This window comes from Telmatherina bonti (assembly GCF_933228915.1).
Source record: "Telmatherina bonti genome assembly, chromosome: 22".
Classification (NCBI taxonomy): Eukaryota; Metazoa; Chordata; class Actinopteri; order Atheriniformes; family Telmatherinidae; genus Telmatherina; species Telmatherina bonti.
The window spans coordinates 23735882-23758339 of NC_136631.1; the positions used below are offsets into that span (position 1 = coordinate 23735882).

The following is a 22458-nucleotide window of genomic DNA, read 5'->3' on the forward strand; positions in this document are numbered from 1 at the left end:
TTGCATTAAGTTGACCGTAACTCGGTTGCTTAAAAAAACCACCAGTTCAGTGTTTGTTGATGAGATCTGTCTCTCACTGCCATCTCAGAAACATGAGCTCTTCTCTCCAAACAACTTTCTTTGTTAATGATTTGGCTGGAACTGTACATGCACGACCTCATGCTGTTGAAGAACACCCTCAGTTTTTCGGAACTTGAACCAGATTATCAAAAAGGCTAAACATGTTAAATATGCATGTTTTCTCTGTTAGATGTAGGTTGAGCCACACTATAAGAAAACAGAACTGCAGATCAGGTATAAACAGCTTCTTAGAGATGACGAAAAGTGTGTGATGTGTTGTTTTTTTATTCTTTGACAAAATGACAGTATATAGTAATATAATTTTCATACTGAATGCAGATAATAGAACCACTTGCAAACCTGTTTCTACTAAAAGAAGCTTCCATCATAAGGCTTGAATATATATAAATACATATAAATATATGAATGATACATGTCGAGTTTTCTCAAGGGTACACAACATTTTTATGACTCATTCAGCTTCAGTTCAGTGAGATGTCAAATCACAAAACAGAAATCCTGCTTTAAAAGCATGCTTTACACTGCACATTTTGTAGCATTTGATTTTTTTTTTCATAATAATTTGGTGATGTGCAAACTGTTTGAGGCTGATTCTACAAAGAGCATATGTAAAAGTGTTCATTATCTCACTAAAAGGGTTTTCAGGCCTGAAGAAGCATTTTTTTGGTTGGAGATGTGAGGTTTTCTGAGAAGAAAATTTTGAAGCAGACAGAGAGAAAGGAAGAGGGGGTGGGGGCTGGAAATTTTTGTGAGATCAGTAGCAGGCAAGAAGATGAGAAAAGAGGGTTTGGGCACAGTGGGATTACTCCAAGATGTGGTGAGTGGGAGACAGGAATTAGAAAGACAGCGGGAGAAGAGACACGTTGATGGCATTTTTTATTCTTTTATTCGAAAAAAATGGAGGACGACTTTTTGACAAGTCGTGTTGTTCTGTTTACAGCAAATTAGGCTTATACGCTGCCCGTCCACTTTAATATTTCATTGGACTGCTTTTAGCTTTGATTACGTCATGCATTCATCAGGCATCATTTCAATAAGCTGCTGCAATGTCACAAAATTTATTTCCCTCCAGAGTTGCATTAAATATTTGCCAAGATCTTGAAGTGATGATGGAAGAGTCCGCACAAAAAACTCTCCATCTGTGAAAGTGATGTCTCATGCTTCCAGAACCACTCTTTCTCAATCTGAGCCAGATGAATCCTGGTACTGTATTTCAGAATATGTCCGTGCCATCAGGGAAGGAAAAAATCCATTGATGGGTTAACCTGCTCATTTGCTATATTTAAGTAATCCGTTGATCTCATTCTTTGGTAACTTAACGTGGCTGAACCTGGACCGAACAAACTGCAGCATGATTATAGACATGTTTGTACAGTAGACACCTTATCTGCCTCTCTTCTTACCCTGATGCTCTCTCACTCTGAAAAAGGAAAAATCTGGATTTATTAGACCAAATGAGCTTCTTCTACTGTTCCAGTGCACAATATTTGTGCAGATTGGAGGAAGGCTGGGGGGTTATAGGGGTGGGGGGGGGGGGGGGGGGGGGGGGGGGGGGGTTTGTAACTTTTAGTTTACAAAACTAAAAGTTATTTTGTTTGGATTTTTGTTTGCTCCTGGTGCTTTGGTTTCTGATGTTTTCTTAGCTTTTTTGCATCTTGCATGTGCTCCTGATGATTGTCTGCTTTGTTTTCCTGTTCTGTGTTGTGTTTCTGTACAAATGTAGCAGCTGTCAGTTTGATTGAAAAGAACATTGTTTTCTATCTGGTGTTGTCCTAATCGCCTCCAGGTCAGATGCAGCCATTTCATGTAAATTCATTCATTTTTTTTAACCGCTTAGTCCGATTAAGGGTCACAAGGAAGCTGGAGCCTATCCCAGCAATCATTAGGCAAGAGGCAGGGTACACTCTGGACAGGTTGCCAGTCCATCAGAGAGACAAACTACCATTCATGTTTTTACTCCCTCCTGGGGACAGTGTAGAGTAACCAATTTACCTTACATGCATGTCTTTGGACCTACAAATGGGGAGAACATGCAAACTCCACAGTGAAAGACCGTCATTCGACCCTCCCCACAGCCGAGCCTCAGACCAGCGACCTTACTTGTCACAGTGCAGCCCTTTGTAAATTCAGTAACAAACTATTTACTTTTAAATACTCTGACAAAGCTTTCCTTGGCGAAGCCATTTATTTGTGGAACAACAAAGCTCACAATGCTGGACAGGACAAGTCAGACAAAGAAAGGGGAGGAGGAAAAAAAAGAAAAGACAATTTAAGAATTTTTATTAAACCTTTCTTGACCTGCCTCCTTTACAGTTATATATTTTATGAACAAATACTGCTGATTAAAGTTCATGATTCCATTTATCTGGTATTTTTAAAGCACATACCACAGAATAGCTGCCCTTCCTGCACTTAAAATTTGAATGAAATACATTTATGTTTACTGGTCAAACTCTTGACTACAGCAATAATCCAAATAATAAAACACCCTTCATCCTTTGTAGACATCTATCACAAACTCCTATATAAATCAATTTTACAAGTACAAATACCAGTTTAACATGAAGTTAATGTTATGGTTTAAGAAGCCATAACTAAAAAGTCAGCCTACAAGGGAGATTAAACAGATTTACTGATGGAAAGACGGTGTTGAAGGTGGTCTCAGTCTGATCATTAGGAGTACTGGAACACAAAAGTCTCGGAACCAGCAACAGGGTTGGGATGATAATGGAGAGACCGAAAAAATGAATGTTGACCAGGAAATGTGGGAACGGCTGTCTCAGAATGATCGTCCAGAGCAGGAAAGACAGCCTGGCAAGCCAGACTCTCGCTGTACCAGCTTAGAGTCTGGGGACTCTAGGATGGGACCAACAAGTGGAGAAAAATGGCGAACGTGATGTCAGTAAAGCGGCAGCCTACAGTGTCCGGAAGTGTTCAGTAGAGCGAACGCAACAGAAGAAAATCAACATAGCGTGCGTACAGAAGACATAAATGACCTGTGTCATTTTTGCTGTAAAAACCTGAGGTTATATGTCGATATCGGCAACTCTATGTTGCTTTTTGAACCTAATTGTAGAAGAAACAAACTCCCGCTACGTCCGTGCGCCATCTTGAATGTTTTAAAGAATACATGGTGGCGTAAGGCAAGAGGCAAGATTCTCCTCAGACAAACCAAACCGAGTGGCCGGTTTGTTTCACACTGATGCGAATCTCAGAGAAACAGAAGCTTTCCAGACTGAGACGCTCTGTGTTGAATATATAGAGCACTCCAGTCTGGCGTGCCAGGCTAAGAAAAACAATCTCCACAATCCAGAATCACAAGGGCCAAAAAAACAGTCCAGGGTCCACACCAAGGTTCAGCAACAGGTGGTCACTTCATACCAACAGGGATGTAGCAAAGACGACGGTAGGGGACAGGCAGGGTTGAGACCAGGTTTTCTAGCAGAGTCAGCCACATGAAGACTGCTTGAAGGCTGTGGAAAAGACAGAAGATCTTACACTGAGCAGATGAAGGGAAGGTGTTTAAATAGAGAGCAGGACAGGTGAGGATTTTCCACAATCAGGCAGGGGAAGAGTACAGCTCGTTCAGGCCAGAGCAGAAACCATGATAGTTACAAGGTGTTATTCTTACTTAATGTCCCATAACTTTCTCTGTACTTAGTAGTGCTACATATAATGCACGTGTCTTGCCAATGAACTGGTTTAAATCAACACTACCGAACTGATAATAAAGCAGAACCTGACCTGTGCTTGAACGACCGTATTGAATCTGGGCCCGAAACCGAAGGGAATGTGACGATCCAGGGTTGGACATTTGCTGTACCTTAGTATTTCTATTCATGATGTGACTGCAAATAGAACAGAGCTGTGCTTCATGAAATAAACTTTAAATAAATTTATATTTGGTGTTATTTTCACTGGAGTTTCCACAAGCTGCAGTTTAATATGAAAATAACGTCAAACTGACTGAATATTCAGTCGGAAAGTCGACCAGCAATCTACATGCACTAATCTTCTTCTCACAGTGTTTTCATGCATTCTAACAATTTATTATGACTTACTCCATTTTTTCCATCTTTGACCAGCATATAGTTCCCTTCCCTATTTCCCCAAAAAACTGACCACCCCACAAGTAGGTCTTCTTCACTGTATAAGTGAGCAGAGATGTACCTGCAGGGAGGCTTAAAAAGTCTATCTGAAGCAGTTTTCACACATGTTCTGCAGCACCAAAGGTTTTTTAGATCTTCTCTTGAGGGACTTTCTGAGAATAGACGCATCTGCATCACACGTGTTGACAGAACACTAAAGAATTCACAGCAACTTCCTTCTTACAACTATTTTCCACCGTGTCGCTTTTCACTTGTATGAAATCAAATGAAAAATTCTTTAAAATATTACAAATAAACATGTATTATAAAAAAGAAATTAACAGAAAATTGGCCATAAATATGAGCAAATAGGGAGCCTTATCCAATATTGCCAATGTGCTGTAATGTGATTTCCTCTGCATTTCATTTGTGCATTTTATTCAGGCTCAACTCCAGAGAATTTCCATGTGAGAATGCATCTCACACAGAGAATCTCCTGCTGCGTTGTGCATGTGTGAATAGGCAACTAAGGACTGGTGTTCATGTGTGAAAATGGCTTAAAGACCTCTGATTATTCTTCACACAACTACCTGCCCTACTTTTCCTAAAGCATGCACAGCAATACAATCAATAATGTAGTGAAAAACTATTTAAAAAAATTCAAAGGCTTTTTGCATAGCCCTTGAATTCTTTGCCTTATAATGTATTTAGCATGTACTTTAGAAAACTTTGCTTTGAAAGTGTACTAGACTATTCTCTTTTGGTTACAATCTTCCTGTGCGGGTCTTGATCATTTAATGTCATCATGGGTCATTTTTAAAGTTTCATCAGACATGTTTTTGTGTTTGTCTGGTCAATACATTCTCAGTTTACGGTTGTTCAGCTGTTGCGCTTAAGAACTGGCACTTGGGTCACTTTCAAACTGAATGAAAGGCTGAGAAAGAGGCTGTCAAAATAAGAGACGACAGAATGTGAGAAATTCCTGGAGGGAAAAAAAGACCATCAAGATGCGTCAAATGAAATACAGGATAGAAGGACAGTTGATTCCTATTATTAGAAGCAAACACCACTGACCCTCACTTTGTCTTGAACCACACAACATTCAGCACATATGGCTACACTTAATGAGGTGAGACCTGAATATGCGTATATACTTGTGCATCTCTATTTGTGTGTGTGCATTCCTGTTTCTAATTTACACATAAATGCTTGGCCATGTCTGTGTGTGTGTCTTCGATTTTTGTTTATATGCTGACGTTTAGTTGCATGTCGGCATGTGGAAATGCATGTATTTGTCTGTGTGTGTGCTGGTAAATGCAGTGTGTATTTTAATTGGACTCCATTCAAGTGTTTAATTACTCATTAGAGATGCTGCAAAGCAATCTACACACCAGCTTTTCCCATTCACTCCCTCTGCCCTGTGTGACTTCCAACCCACAGAAGCTCAAACGCTTTGACCCAAACTACATGGATTAGTTCACCTTGTCAATCTGGATCAACCCATCCATATTAAAAGAAGTGTCTTAAGCCAACAGGTGATGCCAATGCAAGATAGACAGCTGATGAGTCAGTTAGTTTGACACAGTGTCACTTTGTTCTATGTGATATCAGTGGTCAGTTTTTCCCACACTTACACAGTGGATCACCTAATGAGCCAGTCAGTCGGCAGGCCAGCAAGCTAGACAGTCTTTTAACTGGCTCAGGTCGGTTACATAATTATGTTGTCACCATTTCTGCTCAAATGTCAATCAGTCTGGAAACCACAAGGTAGAAAAACCCCAGCAAGGCCTTTCTGAAGGAGAATAGTATGAAACAGGTCAGACTGAATGCAGTTTGAAACCATTAAAACATCACAACATCGGAGCCAAAACAACAGAAGAATGATGCCTTTTGTGTCTAAAAGATCATAAACGTGAAGCAAAACAGTCATCAGTCATTTTCTTAACTGCTTGTCCAATTAAGGATCATGGGGAAGCTAGAGCCTATCCCAGTAATCACTGAGCAAGAGGCAGAGTACACCCTGAAGAGGTCGCCTCTCCATCACACGGCCAACACAGAGAGACAAACAACCATCCACACTCACACTTATTCAATTTACCAATTCCAGTTTACCTAACGTGCATGTCTTTGGGTGGTGGGAGGAAGCTGGAGTACCTGGAGAGAACCCACCCATACACGGGGAGAACATGCAAAATCCACACAGAAAGGCCACTGCTTGATCCTCACCCCAATCTTCCTGGTGTGAGGCCACAGTGCTAACTACTGCAGCCTGCAAAACAGAGTATTTTGGTTTTTCAGCTTTGCAAAGGACTTATTTTAAGTGTAATCAGGATAGTTTATGGAAGTAAAATATTTTCTGCTCAAGCTAAAAATATTGGTAAACACTGTAATTAGAATATGAAGCCAACCTTACAGCCCCCACTGCTGTTTTTGTGGACAACAGATCCAAATCCTGCATCCTAGTGAATGCCCCTCATAAGACAAGAAGACTGATACAAGAATATCATTCGCTCTGTCTGTCAGCTTGTCATGTGCACCGCTCTGTCAAGTGCTCATCTGATCTGCCTCACTAACTCATCCTGCATGTCCATCCTTCAGTGGCTTTGCCACTCCACCTCTCTCACTCCATCTGTCTGGCTTGGAGTGTGTATGGGTGTGTTTTAGCCAACACATCACCACGGTGACAATTTAGTTTCCATGGGACCTGCATGTGATATATTTCCAAACAGTTTTGCGATGTTAAATCAGTCTATTGCTGTTGGACTGTATGCATGTGTTTGTGTGACTGAGAGCATGTTTGCATCTGAGTGCACGTGTGTGTACGTGTACTTACAGCATTGGTGTGAATTTTTCAAGAATTGGCACGGGAGGTGCTTAATCCATAGGGGGTCCATGTTCCCCATCTTGAAGAAATACATAATAACCTTTCAGAAGTGCTGAATGTCACTGCGGTGATCTATGAGTGACATTATTCGCGGTGACAGAAGTGGAACTTGTCAAAACAACACGACTTGAGCTCGGGAGTATGTGTCAGTTGTGGGCTTTTAATGTTTTCTTTTTATGTCTGCTGGAATACACATATATTATGGAATGCCTTTCTGTTGTGCATTTTCTGTTTCGTTGTTCATTCGTGTTTACACAGAAGTGAGGATCAAGAGCTGATTTGCATAATTAAACATGTGCATCTGTGCTTACAAATCCCAGTATTTTAGTGTGTGGTAATTTGGCTCTTCACTGCGCCGCATGTGTCAATGGATTCTGTCAGGATGTGTCATGTGTGCCATTAAGTCTTAGCGTGCTTGTATTGCAGCATGGTATATCTATGGTGGATATGTATGTGTTTGTGTAACGAGAGGTAATATTTATTCTTCATCACATATCTACACATCGGCTGCAGTGTTGCAGGAGGCTCAGTAGGAGACAACACAATCAGAAAGGAATACTTCATGCTGTGAGAAAAGTCTTAGTGAAAAGATGTGTGTTTGTCTGTGTGCATCAGCCATTTTAAAGATTCAAAAAGTACAAGCAAAAAGTAGAAGAAGACCTGGTGGGAAGAATGAAAAAAAAAATACATTGATGTAGAAGAAAGTTAAGACAGAGGAGCGAACAGAAGGAGGGAATGAGAGTGAGAGTCGTGAAAGCTGAAATGGGAAGATGGTGAGAAGGTCTAAAGATGCCGAACTGCTCCTCAAGGGAAAGTGATAGAAAAAGAAAAGTGGACGGAAAGCAAATAAATGAAGGCGAAGTAGGTGGAGATGAAGATTGAGAAGAAGAAGGCAAAGAAAAAGGAGCAAAAGACAGAATGAGACAGGTGCAGATGAAGATGGAGAGATAGAAATGGAGAGTAATGCAGTGTTAATTTGTGAGACTGACTGAAGCTTGGGTGCAGCAGACTGAGACAACAATGTAGCAGAGCCTACTTACACACACGCGCACACACACACACACACACACACACACACACACACACACACACACACACACACACACACACACACCATGAGACAGCCTGCAGTTTCTTCTTGCCAAAAGGTCAAATGTGGGAAAACTGTGCAGGTTTCATGCTTTGGACATGAAATTTTACATTTAGAAGACTCCACATCCTCATTTGGTCATTTGGCCAACACCGCCTGGAATTTGCCGAAGTTTGGCAGCAACAATGGTGTAGTCTGTTTGTGCTGGATGTGCAGGAAGGAGCGAAGTAGATGTTATTGACAGGGACAGAATGATGATAAACACTGTGCTGGCAGAATGTATTACCCACTGTGCCTACAGGTAGAAGCTGGCAACATAAAGTTTTTGCTTCAACGGGAGACGTGAAGATGAACTGAGTGTGGAAAAAATTGGAAATCGATGCATACCTTCTTCATCCAGCTGTCTTTGAATTCTCTTTAAAAGAAAAACCTGGTGATGTGATGAATAAGCAAATGATTTATTTTTTGTTTGTTTTTCATAATCATCCACTAAACCTGTAACCGTTCCCAATGTCAGACTATATCAGAGTTGCATGTGATGCTCAGATGGACAATGTGAGCAAATGCTGTGAAAACATGTTGAAGGCTTTGCAGTTTAATCATCACAGTTCTTTCGCCTGTAGAACCAGGTTCGAGTCCCTCCTGGGACTACAGTTTAACTCCTCTCTTTGACGCCATTATATTTGTTACCATGTAATTTCTTTCAGCTGTGAATCAGGAGACTGTGTGTGAATTATCCTGCTTGAATGCAATACAAATGACATATAAGAACACCAGTTTTTGTCATATTGGCCAAAATCTTCAAGATCTGTATTTAGCTTAAGAGAGAACTGAATGCTTTGTCCAGAATGTGACAAGAGGTGCTGCAGTTATGTAAATCATTCAAATAATCTTTATATAAGACTTTATGGCATGTAAACAAACCATGTAAATCAAATAATGAACCATTAAATATAACACAGGTTTGTTCATATAATCTACATGTTACAACCCATAATGGTTTGTTTTGAATCAATGAGCTCTAAGTGGAATAATGTCAGCTGGATAGATGACAGCTTGTTCAAAAGCAAAGCAGCAATATTAATGTGCTCTTTCAAGTCCACTTTGGTTTTCATCTCACAGTACAAAAGCTTACAGTCGCCCACCACCCCCTGCAAGCTCAGGATGGGACTGAATCAAAGGGAAGATTTGATGCAATTTGTTGGTCTCCTTGGTTATTTTTTCTTTTCTTTTCTTTTCTTTTTTATAATGAATTAGCACATATGAAGACAGTTTTTGTGAATTGATCTAATGTGGATCCTGTAATGAATTTATTCTAACTGGATTATTACTGGAGTACATTTATTTGAAAGAATTGGACTGTTTCTGTAAATGTATCTTGAGATGCCTTTGTTGCCTCCATCACGGCCCTGTTTTGGAGTAAGTGGGTAAAAACCAGACAACTGCAGTCCTCGAGAGCCACTGTCCTCCAGTATTAGATGTTCTGTTTCAACACACCCAATTCAAATGCATGAATCACTAATCAGAACTTAATAAACTGTTGGATCCATTTAATTGGAACGCTAAGTTAAAGCAGGGAGCCATCTAAAACCTTTAGTGACTCTAAAGACTGGCGTTGCCCACCCTTGTTTAGACAATCAGTGGATGGATGAATACAGGGGATGTTTTTTCCTCAAAATTTCTGCCAGTTTTTATCATAACAAAGACTTCTCGGCCTAGATGACTCTGTTTTGATAAATAAATCTATGGGCAAGAGTATTTGCGAGTACAGTCGTGTTTGCCTTCAGTTAAAATCTAAGTAATGCTATCCCATCAATATTTGTTGGTGCTGTTTCCCCAACGAGGACCTTACATTCCTAAATTTTGGATCTTCTTTTTGTGAGCTTTGGCATTTAAGCATGCAGACAGCCTCTTTTTGTCCGTTCAACCATCTTTCAAAATCTCGTTATCAGCTGGAAAGCATTTAGACTGACATCTCCAATCTAGAGCAGTTTTTCTTTTAGGGCCGGAGCGTGAAGGCCACATAGCAGGAGTGACAGAAGGAGATCAAGTGAAGCTGGAGATGTGGAGAAAGTTACGGATGGAGATGGGGGCGACGTAGAGGGAGGGGGGGAGAAAGGAAGAGACTGACGATCGCTTTGATGTTTGTTGGTTGATCCGGCCTGCTGTTTAGGACGCAGGAAGGTATGGTAAACATCCGAGGCTTCTCCAACCACAGGCTTTGATCACAGTCATGCTGAGAGATGAAGCTGATGAATGAATGCTAAAGAGTGGCCACTACACACAGACTTACACACATTCATTACTGTACATAGGGAAACTTGCAGCTACAGTTCATAACAACACACAAAGCAAACATGTTTCTACTGTTCTTCTTTTATCTCTGGATCTTTAGCATTTTCAAAGTGGTGCATGTCTAATTTTGACTCTCATTTAGACCAGCTTTTTCACTGAGGCAAAAGTCTTCCAGCTGTATTTTACTAACCTCACTGCATCGGACTACTGAGGAGAATGTGTGACACAGTGGATGATCAGGAGCCAAGGGAACCATCATGTCACATAGTGCAAGTTCACACACTATGAAAAGGAAAAATGGCCTAAAGCAGCAGAACCAAACACCGTAAGTAAAACTAAAAAGGACTAAACAAGATGCACTTCAGAAACAAGATGTTTCTTCAGCATCTTTTATGCTTTCCCTTATTTTCTATGGGGATATTACTGAGGATTGAGAGCATAAAGCATGATAAAGTTTTGAAGTTCTGAGCCGTCTTTTCCATTTTTTGGTAGTTTTTACGTATGGAAATTATATTGACTGTCAATATGGTACAAATGAATCTTCCTCTGGAAATAAAAGATAATCAAGTTTTATCAGCCACAAAAGCAAACGTGCGCACACCATTTCTCGTCCCGGTGATGAGAGTTTACACAGACTGAGTGAAAGGATCAGTGAAGTTGTATAATTTTCTCTGCGCTTTATCTCAAAACCTTTTCTGTGCATCATTTTACATTACTGTAGTGGATTATTACTGATGAAACAGATTTGATGCGAGTTATAAGTTTGGTGTTGGTGTTATGTCCAACTCTGTGTCTCAAATGGGTCCGTTTTATACGACTGCATTGAGTCACTGCAGGTAAAAACACTAATAATGGGTTAACTTTAATGAACATGGGTTTTTTTGTTTCAACTTCAAATCAACTTTAAGATTGCAACATAGCAGTAGCACAGCTAGGTATGCAAAGAGCACCTCAAAGATGCAGAGATCCTCAGAGGTAAACACGGTTCAGTAATCTGCATGAAACTGTAAAATTGTAAAGAATTTTAATATTTTACCTAAGGTACATAATATTGTCTAAAGATTAAGAGAATCTTTACACATCTCTGTGTGTAAGGTATGAAGCTGAAAAGAGATGCCTGTAATGTTTAATCGCTCAGATGACACATTTTCTTTTCAGCAGGTTTTAGAGCAAATGCTGTTATTCAGATCACACCGAGGACAGCTTTGCATGTTACAGCAACACAATGTGAAGTGCCCACTCAGTTTCAACAGCAGGGATTTGAAAAAAAGAGTCCAGCTATTGGCCTGAATAGCCTGTAGTCCCCACTTTTCACCAGTTGAAAACATTTGGCACCTTAAGTCACATTCAGTCAAGGCAGATGGCTGCCCTCCCTGAGCCGAGGTTTTCTTCCTGTTAAAGGGGAGTTTTTTCCTTCCCACTGTCGCCTCATGCATGCTCAGGATGGGGGATTGGATCGAAGTCTTGACTCGATGCAATCAGTTGGTTTCTATAATAGGATATGTATGTATTGGCTCGAAATAATGTGTATGTTGATTCGTGTATGTAAAGTGCCCTGTGACAACATTGTTGTGAAGTGGCGCTTTACAAATAAAGTTGAATTGAATTGAATTCAGAAATACAAAATACTACAGAGACCCAGGACATTTAAGCAGCTTGAATACTAGTCAAAAAATGGGTAACATTTCTGTCAAAGTTCCAGCCACTAGTCTCTTAATTTCACAGAGCCTTGTTAAAACGAAAGGGGATGATACACAGTTGTAAATATGGCGCTGTCACAACTATTTTGAGGCATGCTTTCTATCCAATAAAAGCTAAACTATTTCATGACATGGTGAAATGCTTCACTTTCCCTTCTCTGTTATGAATGAAGTGTTGGTTTATGAGATTTGTAAATCATCGCATTCTGTTTCTATTTGCATTTCACTCCCAATCGTTTTTGGAATTACGTCTTTGCAATTCATCAAAGCGTGTCGCCTCTGATTTTCCCCATGATCAGTGATGGGTGTCGCTGGACATGGTCACAGTAGAAAAGATAGAAGCTGAATGACTGGAGTTTGGAAAAAAAAAATAGATTAAAAACATTTTCAAGAGGTGTTATGTTGCTAATTAATTACAACATTGTCATCAAAGAGAATTCAATTAATGTCGGTTTTTATTAGTTTTACACCACTAATGCCTTACAGGTTACTGTAACAGGTTTGACAGGTTAAAAACAAATACACAACAAACACATCAAAAGACGTCCATGCTCTCCAAAACCTACACCACCAGTTCACACACACACACACACACACACACACACACACACACACACACACACACACACACACACACACACACACACACACACACACACACGTAATTCCTTCAGAGAGAGCCATGCAGAAAGTGTGAGTGCATTTCCATGTCTTTTTGGCTGGTGCACTGTGTGTGTTTAATTCCAAATGACACACAGCCTGCGAAGAGAGATTTTAGAGACACACAAACCGATCCGCACACCAAGATGTGCTGCTAAACAGCGTCAGAGGGCACACACCTGCACACACAAACACACACCTGCATACACAGTTTCCTCTCGTCTCAGTGTATTAAGAATGCAGACGGTGTCACAGGAGCAGGGCAGGGCGCTTAGTAGCTTAATACAACCTAATGTATCCTGGCACATTAGCCTTTTCTTGGATTGAGGATCCTCACTCATCGAGACCCACTTTACCAAGCCACTAGCTGCAGCCACACACACTTTGCACACACTGTATATCCAAAGTGCTAATGCGAAATGGTAGTCATTTATAAATACAGCATGGTAGCTATAGCCAGGGCACATTTGCTCAGATGCAATACCACACTTGTACAAATTAAGAAGAAAGACAGAAAAACTCCTCCTCCTCTTCTGCTCGTCCTTTGTATTTTTCTTGCTTTTCTCCTCTCATTCAATGCAATCTCATTATCATGTGTTTCCGTGTTCCCCTCCTTTCTCCCTGTTTTCCTTTTCCTTTATCGTCCCTGCACATATATTTCCATTCCTTCTCTGTCTTTTCTCTTTGTTTTACCCTCTCTGCTTTTTTTCCCCCCTTTTCTGTCCATATATTCTCATTCTGTGCATCACTCTCACTTGTTTCTCTCCCTGCCTTTCCCCTTTAGTGCTTAATCAGAGTTGATTGGGAGCAGAGAGACCCGAGAGGAGCTCCCCAGTGGATCAATGCCTCTAAATGATCTGTTCGAGGATCCTTTTAGAAGCTGCAAAACGTGCTCAGATAGGGCACCGAACCATGAAGACGCTCATTTCACATCTAACTCACTTCCTGATTTGCCCTCTGGGAGAGGGATAGGACCGCCATTATAGGGATAATTTGTCCCAAAGCTAAATATCCCTCAAACCAAAAGTGCTTAGACCAAAAATGTCTTCATTCCAAGCAATCAATTACTGCCAAGGTGGGGGGGGGGGGGGGGGGGGGGGGAAATGATGAATTTGTTTAAAAGACTCAATCTGCATGTGTGTGCGCGTTATATGAGACGATGAGATTGCCCGACGACTGGCTTTGTTTGCACTCATTTGATTGAAGACAGTTTCCTGAGTCTCAAATTTGCAGAGCTTCAAGAAACAAGATGTGATAACACAGCTCAGCTGAATTTCAAATGTATCTGATGTGGTAGGCTACATTTGAAATTAAATTGACGGCGTTGCCAAAGAGAGCAACAACGATGATGATTGGCACCAGAAGAAGACATGGGCACATGTCCACAAAGAGACTTGATACCTCACTGATTAATTTAAACGCCTCTCAAAATGTCTGACGGTTTCTGAAGAAAGTAGAAGTGGAATTTTGATTTGCTGTGGCAATTTTTTCTTTCTTTTAGCGATGCTAAAACAAAAAGATTATCTAGCCGTACTCTTGGGACCCATGATTTATGGAGCACTGGTAAATAAAATATGTGTAGGATCAAATATTTAAAGAGACTGATGTATTGTATTTCTGAACTGATATGAAAGCAAAATTATGCATGAAACAAATGTATTTTAAGACTTGTGGCTAAACAAATCTGCACTTTATATCAAATATTCATCTAAAAGAACTTCCTAATAGATGCCATTATTCAAAGATAAAGGTCTTGTGTTATATTGATATATGTTTAAAGGGTACATTTGGGAGAGACCATTCGTGTATTTTCTTCACCCGTCTCATCGTGTTCAGGATCGCAGGGCGCCGACCACTATCAATAGACTTCATCAAAAACGATGAAACTCGGTACAGACAGGAGGTCAACTGGGTTGTACAGCAGAAACAAGCTTTTACTCAATACTTCAAAAACAATAGAAAAAAGGACAAACATCAAAGCTACGCTTCATATCTCAGCCCAACCCTTATCCCTGACGGACTCCTTCAAATTCCTCAGCCTGCACATCAATAACACCAACCGCATCATCCAAAAAAAAAAAAAAAAAAGACCAACAAAGACTGTTCTTTCTCAGATAACTGAAAAGTATTGTATTAGAAAATGCCTACCTATCCACCTCTACAAGGCCACGATAGAAGGACATTATTGCATCGTCTGTCTCAGGTATGGGGGCTCTGACAACCACAGTAGATCATCAACAAAGCCTCCCTCCCATAATTCGATGTGATCCTCCCACTGTTAACACCGTGTATAGAGACAGCCTGTTTAACCAGTCAGGGATCCCTTCCCACCCACCGACTCCTCTTGCTTCATCTCTCTGGAAAGTGAAGCATCCAAAAAGACTAGGGGTGGGAAAATCGAATCGAAAAATCGAAAATCTGGATTTTATTTGCTTCACAATTTCAAAATCGATTTTTTGTTTTTGATTTTTTTTTTCAAACAAATAAAAATTATCCATTATAAAAATTTTGTCATTTTTATTGTTTTTATTGATCTTTTTACTTGTCTTCTGGGTCGTTATAGCAGCAGAATGATGATCTGGCTACTGTGTTGTTTTTTTCTAAATGAAATCAAGAAATATTACGAGCAAAAAAATAAGTTTTATACCTTTATTTTGTTTTTATCTACAAAAATCAGCAATATCAAAGAATTGTGAGAATTGCAATTTAAATCGAATCGGCACCCAAAAAATCGGAATCGAATCGGGACAAAAGCGTATCGTCACAGCCCTAAAAAAGACACAACCAAAAACTCACAATTCAACAACGTTGGTCTAATAATCACATCTTCGCTTTGACCTGCATGTGCTGTACATACAGGTCTGAACTGGGACTGGGACAGGGACTGGGACTAGACATCATGCATACTTAGATATATTCATGCTGCTGTAATGTCTTAGAGGATCTGCAGTGCTGATTTCTTTTATTCTCTTTCCACTGGATTTGGTCTTCCCACACAATTACCCCCAGCACTGTTGCATGGCTATAATAATAAAGTGTTTGTATCTGTCCATATCTGTTATTGATGATGTTCTATTTTTTTAGTTTGTCCATGTTTTCAAGCCTGATTTGGATTATCCCACAGTGCCAAAATGCTCCGATTTTTGTCATTCTATTAAAAACAGATAAATGTGTCAAAACGACCACCACACAGGGGGGCATATTTATGTAAATCTTGAATAAGTCCCATCATGTTGACACAGATACTATATTTGGGGGAAAAAAAGCATAATTTGTATATTAATCCAGAGCTGAAAATAGTCTCAAGAAAATGTAAATGACCTACTAACAGAAAACAGCCACAGATATTTAGGCTCTGTTAAGGTTAAAACATGTATTTGAACCTTTTTCAGTTGTTTTTTTTTAAATAACGTACATAGAAAATTAAATGTGCAGAAAAAGAGACAGGGGAATTCAAAATTCTGGAGACAGTCCGCCTGGCGTTTTCATGAAACATGCTGACAATAACAAGAAGCTGGAATATCAATTTTATCTGTGAAGACTGTTTCACTCCAGTGACTTCAAGATTATAAACAGAAGTTCAATTCCCATGTAAGCAGCTCTGGCTTCTAAACATTAACATAAATAGATCCATTTTCATACATCTTCTATGGGAAAAAAGGGGAGCCATATGTTTTTAATGTTTTATAGCAGAGGCAGTTGAAAAGCATTGGGTGGAGATGTCACTGAGTTCAAGCACCATCTTACATATCTCTATACCTGCATTTTATATCACAAGCTCTTTGACTGAGTGCCAGAAAGAGGGCAATGGCAAAGGAAAAAAAACCCAGATACGATAACCACACTCCACTGTGTGTATTTATTAGCATCTCTTCTTCACTAACCTGTGACCCACTTCTGCTCGCCATGTCGACCCCAGTGATCGGCATGTATACTGAACTAAGTGGACACTCACTATGCAGTGCTTTGGGCGTTTGGATAATAATTTGTGCTGTCTAACATCACATGACCCACTTTTCCTGAGTATCATCCCGCTAAGCTGATTCGAGCACTCTGACTCGAAAAAAACAAACAAACTTGCATTTAATTCCCATAACTCACAGCTCACAAGGCTTTATTTGAATAAAATGAGCTATTTTGCATATTTTTGTTGTAACCAAAAGGATTTTTTTTTTTACAAGGACTTTGCTGACCTTTCCGTCTTTTTTTTTTTCTAAAATGAAATAAACTGATAAATAAAGAAACGAAAAACCCTCTAGGACACTTTTCCTGCCTACTGTATTGATTCCAAATGTTTGTAAGGGATCTGTTGTGCTGTCTTTGAGCAACGTTTGCAAACTCTAAGGGTTATTGTTTTTTCTTGCAGACTGTGAACTCCGATTTGGCTGCGGAGACGTGCAAACACAAAAAAAACTCCAACAGTAATACAATGTCACACAATGATGTTACGCAGCATGACTACACTAAGTGGATGCTCACCCCAGTTTCCTTTGTGTTGTGCAATCACACGGAAATCCAATATAGAGAAGGAAGTAAATATTCATAGTCTTTCAGGAAAGTATAGGTTTGTCTGAAAACATGTCTCCCACAATCTAATTTTACTTTGACAAACCGAGAGCTGTGCCCAGCGATTCCTTGCAATATATCCCCGAGTCTGTTTGTTGTTGTTTTTATTCATGACAAACAATGTTAATTAATTGTTTTCTGTTTCTTGCAGGTTTTGGCACGGAGAGTACAGAGTGGCAGTGAACATCAATGACTATCTAGACATCTACTGTCCTTTCTACGAGGGTCCTCCGTCCCACGGGCGCATGGAGCGCTACATCCTGTTCATGGTCAACCATGAGGGCTACACTACCTGCCAGCACAGGATGCGCGGCTTCAAGCGCTGGGAGTGCAACCGCCCCAGCGGTCCTGATGGGCCCCTGCGCTTCTCAGAGAAGTTCCAGCTCTTCACTCCCTTCTCCCTGGGCTTCGAGTTCAGGCCTGGACACGAGTACTACTACATCTGTAGGTTATCCGCTAAGGGGAGCATGTGTCTGTGGGGGAACTGCGGTGCAAAGGCAAAAACTGCTCGCTGTGAGCATGCAAGCGTGCAAGTTTGCGTTTTACCTGTGCTCCCACTCAGTATGCATTTGTAAACAATATGTAAATATGCAATCAGCAGTGGTAGATTGAGAAAGCTCTCAAACACATCCCACCGTTTCACCCCTACACCCACAGGCAAGAATAAACACACCTTCCATCTCTTGCTCCCTCCCTCCACTCCTTCACACACTCTTTGTTTCTTGATGTATCTCTCTGCGTCTGTCGAGCTCATAAGTGGTGTGCTCAGCAAAGTGGTAAAGATGTCGCCTTGGGTACTTTGTAATCATTTTTATATTAGCTGTATTGATGTTTCTCCTCACTTCAACAAGTGATGTATTAGTGTCACAAATGAGCTTTGCCCCTCTGAGACTGTTTTTCTGCACAGAGTTGAAGAGCTATCATTCCTCCACTAGACACGGGATGAACAATAGCTTCAAATTACTCTCAAATCTTTGTTTTTTCTGCTTCGTAGCGTGTCAGATGGGTGGGCTAGATTTCCCACATCTGGACAGCTTTGTGTGAGATCAAGTGATGATCTCAGAAAAGCACGTTGCAATGACTTTCAAAAGCTCCGCTATCAATGTCAGAATGTTGCAGAAAAAAAAAGAGCCACTTTTCCTCCCTGTTTGAATCCACAATCCTCCTGGGAAAACATCAAGAAAGAAAGCGACTCCTCGGGGAGAGAGCAGTCATGAGTCACAATCACACAAGGTTACATGTCAGCAAATTACATGAATAGCTGGTACTGCTGTTTTCTGAGAGGACGGTCAAAATTGGCCAAGCAAACCTAGGAAGGCTTTTTTTTTTTTTTTTTCGTAAACTGAAAGTTTAGAAGTACTATTGGGAGCTTTATTAACAAGTTAGAGGATGTTACCTTAGTGCTTTTCTTATTTGGCCTTTTATTGCTTTATAAAAGTCACACCATCTCATGTTAGACTGTCAGTATGCAGCATTCATCTCTCCATGCATTACCGCTGATAGCTGAAAACTGACCTTGACCTTTCCAGCTGGAGATGATGCATTTTTTGCCATGACTCATAATGGGAAGAAGGTTCTGAGCCACTGGTTTCAGGTCAGCTTGCAAGTGGGGCAGATTTCTCTGCTGAGTTTTTCTGCCCTTGGACAGCGACTCTCATGTTACAGCGATACCGTCTGCGTTAGGAGAGCACGAGCAGCTCTCAGGCGAAGCAGGAAAGATTCTGACAGACTCTGGTGCAGATTTCAGTTCATTTCATGACTGTATTCCTCCTCTCAGATTTTTTACTTCAAGCAGGGAGGCTGTTTTGCAATGCAATGCAATCAGGCGCAAACAACTGTAATGCAATTAAAAAAATAAAAAAAATTCCTACTGTGGTAATAATCATTTGAATAATGTAAATAATATCTGCAAGTACTATTTTTGCCCAAGTCAGTTGTCAACAACATCCATAAAGACACAGCAGGCGACAGTCGGGGAGCTAAATAGAAGAAGATAACAGCATGCCGATGTCCTAGTGCACTTTTCCCAGTTGGCACACACACACAAAAACACACTCCTTTGTTTTTAGTCTCGTCTGAGGTTTGGGCCCCTCCAGAGTTGCATAGTTGCTGACTTTGGTATTGTATTTCTGGTACCCTGCGAGGCTGCGTGCATTCCACATGACTGCAGTGTTTGTGAGTGCATTTCAATACATGTGTGTGTTTTGGGGGGGGGGCAGCAGTGGGCTGGCTGTGGGGGTCTGTTGTCAAGCAATTGTGACTTCTTGAAAGGCTATGTCCATCATCCTGACTGACAGCCACACACTCATTTTCATTTCTCTCTGTCTCTGAACTACACAAACATACACTCACACACAGGTTAGTACTAATGTGGAACTACAGCGGCTGTCAGCTTTAACCGATGAATCACTGTGTGTGTGTGTGTGTGTGTGTGTGTGTGTGTGTGTGTGTGTGTGTGTGTGTGTGTGTGTGTGTGTGTGTACTTTCCTTGCACACGGTAGTGGAACATGCTGATTGAGAATTGTGGCTGGTATGAGTGTATGCATGTTGGTGTGTGTATTGTTCACGTGTTGACGCGTTGACAGGTCTACTCCACCCCTCACTTCTGCCAGCTGCCATCGGACGAGGTTGAGTGATTTTCAATGGGTTTTAAGGAGACACTGGATTAGGGATGTGCTGGGAACCAGAAGTGCTGAGAGAGATGATGCAACTTTTTAAAAAAAAGGCAAAAGTTAAAGTCAGTGGAAGGGGCGCACAGATAAAGGAAGGTGTCGTCATTGTGCCATGAAATAGTATTAAAAAACTGAAGGAAGATGTATGAAATGAGAGAAAGCTCATAGTCAGACTAGAGGGTTTCCTCAGAGGACCTTGATTGGTTTCTCTGCAGACTGTGAGGAGGGTTTGGAGAAATTTGAGGCAGAGGAGGGGGCATGCAGGGGTAAAGGGGGTGAAGGGCAAAGGGAAGGATGAAGGGAGGAGTTGTGGGCAGACAGGAAGGGAGGAGAGGGCACAGGAAGGGTCAGATATATTTCCTGTGCACTGTGGATCTTGATGATGGTCTACTGTGAGGTCACTGTGGGCTCTGGCTATGCAGACTCCCTCAAGAGAGGAGGACAATAGGTCTCCACACATATTTCTGAAACCGTCAGTGTTTTGTGCGTGCACACACGTTCGCTTACACATCCCCCAACGTGCGTGAGAGCGCGCACGTCGGCACGCGTGAGTGGTCAGAGACTTGGTCACCATCTCCCCCCAAGGTCTCCAGCTCTATTTCACTTCAGAGTGAGGTGGGACTAAAAACCCAGATTCAGTTTCATTTGCTGGACTTTGAAGTTTAAATCACAGTAACTTTTTAACATTTTTCTCATTTTTATTTTTGGTATTCAGTCCAAGCGGCTCAGTGGTTAACACTGTCACCTCACAGCCAGTGGGAGCTGCATCTGTGGGGAATTTGCATGGATTTCCTTTCCAATTCCAAAGACATTCAAGTCAGGTCGATTTGAGAGTCCGTTATTTCCCTTAGGTGTGAATGCGAGTGTGACTGAATCTCATTGGACAGGCTGATCCTTCACAGGCTTGTTTACATTGCTCAGTATGTTTATAGAATTTCATAAACTGAGGAGCAGAGTGTAAAAGCACTTAAAAGGGACTCAATTTATGAAGCCGTTCAGCTGCTTGAAGCACTAACTTCCATCGAGGAAGTTTAAATAAGTGTCTTAATGATGCATAAATTCTAATTCATGTCAATATTTGACCTGTTTACTTTTTTTTTAGAAAATATTCACCATGTCTGAATAATTCATGTCAAGATGATTGTGGTTTTATTAGCTGAGAAAAATAAAAATTGCCGCAGTAATTTTTTTGCAGGTTTCTTGTAGGTTACGTTCCCAAACCATCCTAGCAGTGTACAGATGTAGGGAGGCTTGTTTTCACACTCTATAAGGTTTGTTCAATGCCCATAGTGTACAGAAAATTGGCTTTTTTGAGAGTTAAACCTTTGATTATTGACTCCTGGGTCATTCCCTGCTAAATGATGAAACTGTAAGATCAAAAACCTTTATGCTAAAGTAGTTTTATTCCAGCTCAGGTTTATTATTGAGGTCCATCTCATTTAGCAGATTGTATAGGGATCAGAAAAACTGAAAATGTAATAATTTATTACACAGTTGCTGTGTTTAATCATATTAGATTTTAAAGATATACCTTATAATTTTACTAATGAGTTAATTATCCCTCTGAAATCAATGGAAATTAAAAGACATAGATGGAATTGTCAAGATAATATTAATTATAGCTAATTATCTGGAGAATTTAAGCCAAAAGAAGAGAAAAGTAATAATTTATTTCAGCAGCTGTTTAGTTGTGAGTTATTTTATTGGTTTGGATGATTGTCCGATGCTAAATTTTAGCTCAGTCCATACTAAATCAGTGATTAGTGAAGCCAGACAGGATGGCTAAAATAATAAAATGGTGCTCTGAAATCATTTATAACTTCAGTGGAAATGGGCTTAGGGGTTTTGCAAGGTCACTTTAACTTAATAGTTATTAGTTTTAACGTTTTTCCTTTTTTCAATGAAAATCCATGTCATGAACTGAGTGGGTTAAGTAAGCTGGCATGGAGCGACCCAGCAGGCAATTTAAATAATTGTAAATCTGTTTAAGAAGGAGCAATAAATTAGAATGCCGAGTGGAGAAGATAAGAACATTTAACTTGGGTGATTGGGCTGGATTTCTTCTTATCTTTTTTTTTTTTATTATTATTATTATTGTTGGCGAAAGACCAGCACAAGTAATTTTCCTACAGATATATTCATTTTCTGTGCCTTGCTAAAATGACTGAAGAAATACTTTAAGGAAACTGCTTCCTTTTGTGGATGAATTCCCATTTTTTTCCTCAATGAATATTTAAAGTAAAAGCTGCAGGACGATGTTTGAATGACTCAGAATGAAAGAAAAAACCACATCCGTTGTAATGAAGAAACATATAAAAGCAAAGTAAAAATGCAGGGTTTTTTTGTTGTTTTTTTTATATAGAAAACCTACTTTCATATGATACACTTGACTAAATAAATGTGTTTTTATTGGTAAACCCTT

The 22458-nt window shown here is 40.3% G+C and overlaps 1 protein-coding gene across 1 annotated transcript in view; it reads left to right on the plus strand.

The window, feature by feature from the left end:
* Positions 1-22458, plus strand: part of efna2a (ephrin-A2a) — a gene marked incomplete at both ends in the record, with an annotated part of 86259 nt that overhangs the window by 61003 nt on the left and 2798 nt on the right. Inside the window, one exon of the mRNA XM_079262507.1 lies at positions 17516-17808. Within this exon, the coding sequence (XP_079118633.1) occupies positions 17516-17808 (293 nt within the window). The remainder of the gene's footprint in view (positions 1-17515; positions 17809-22458) is intronic.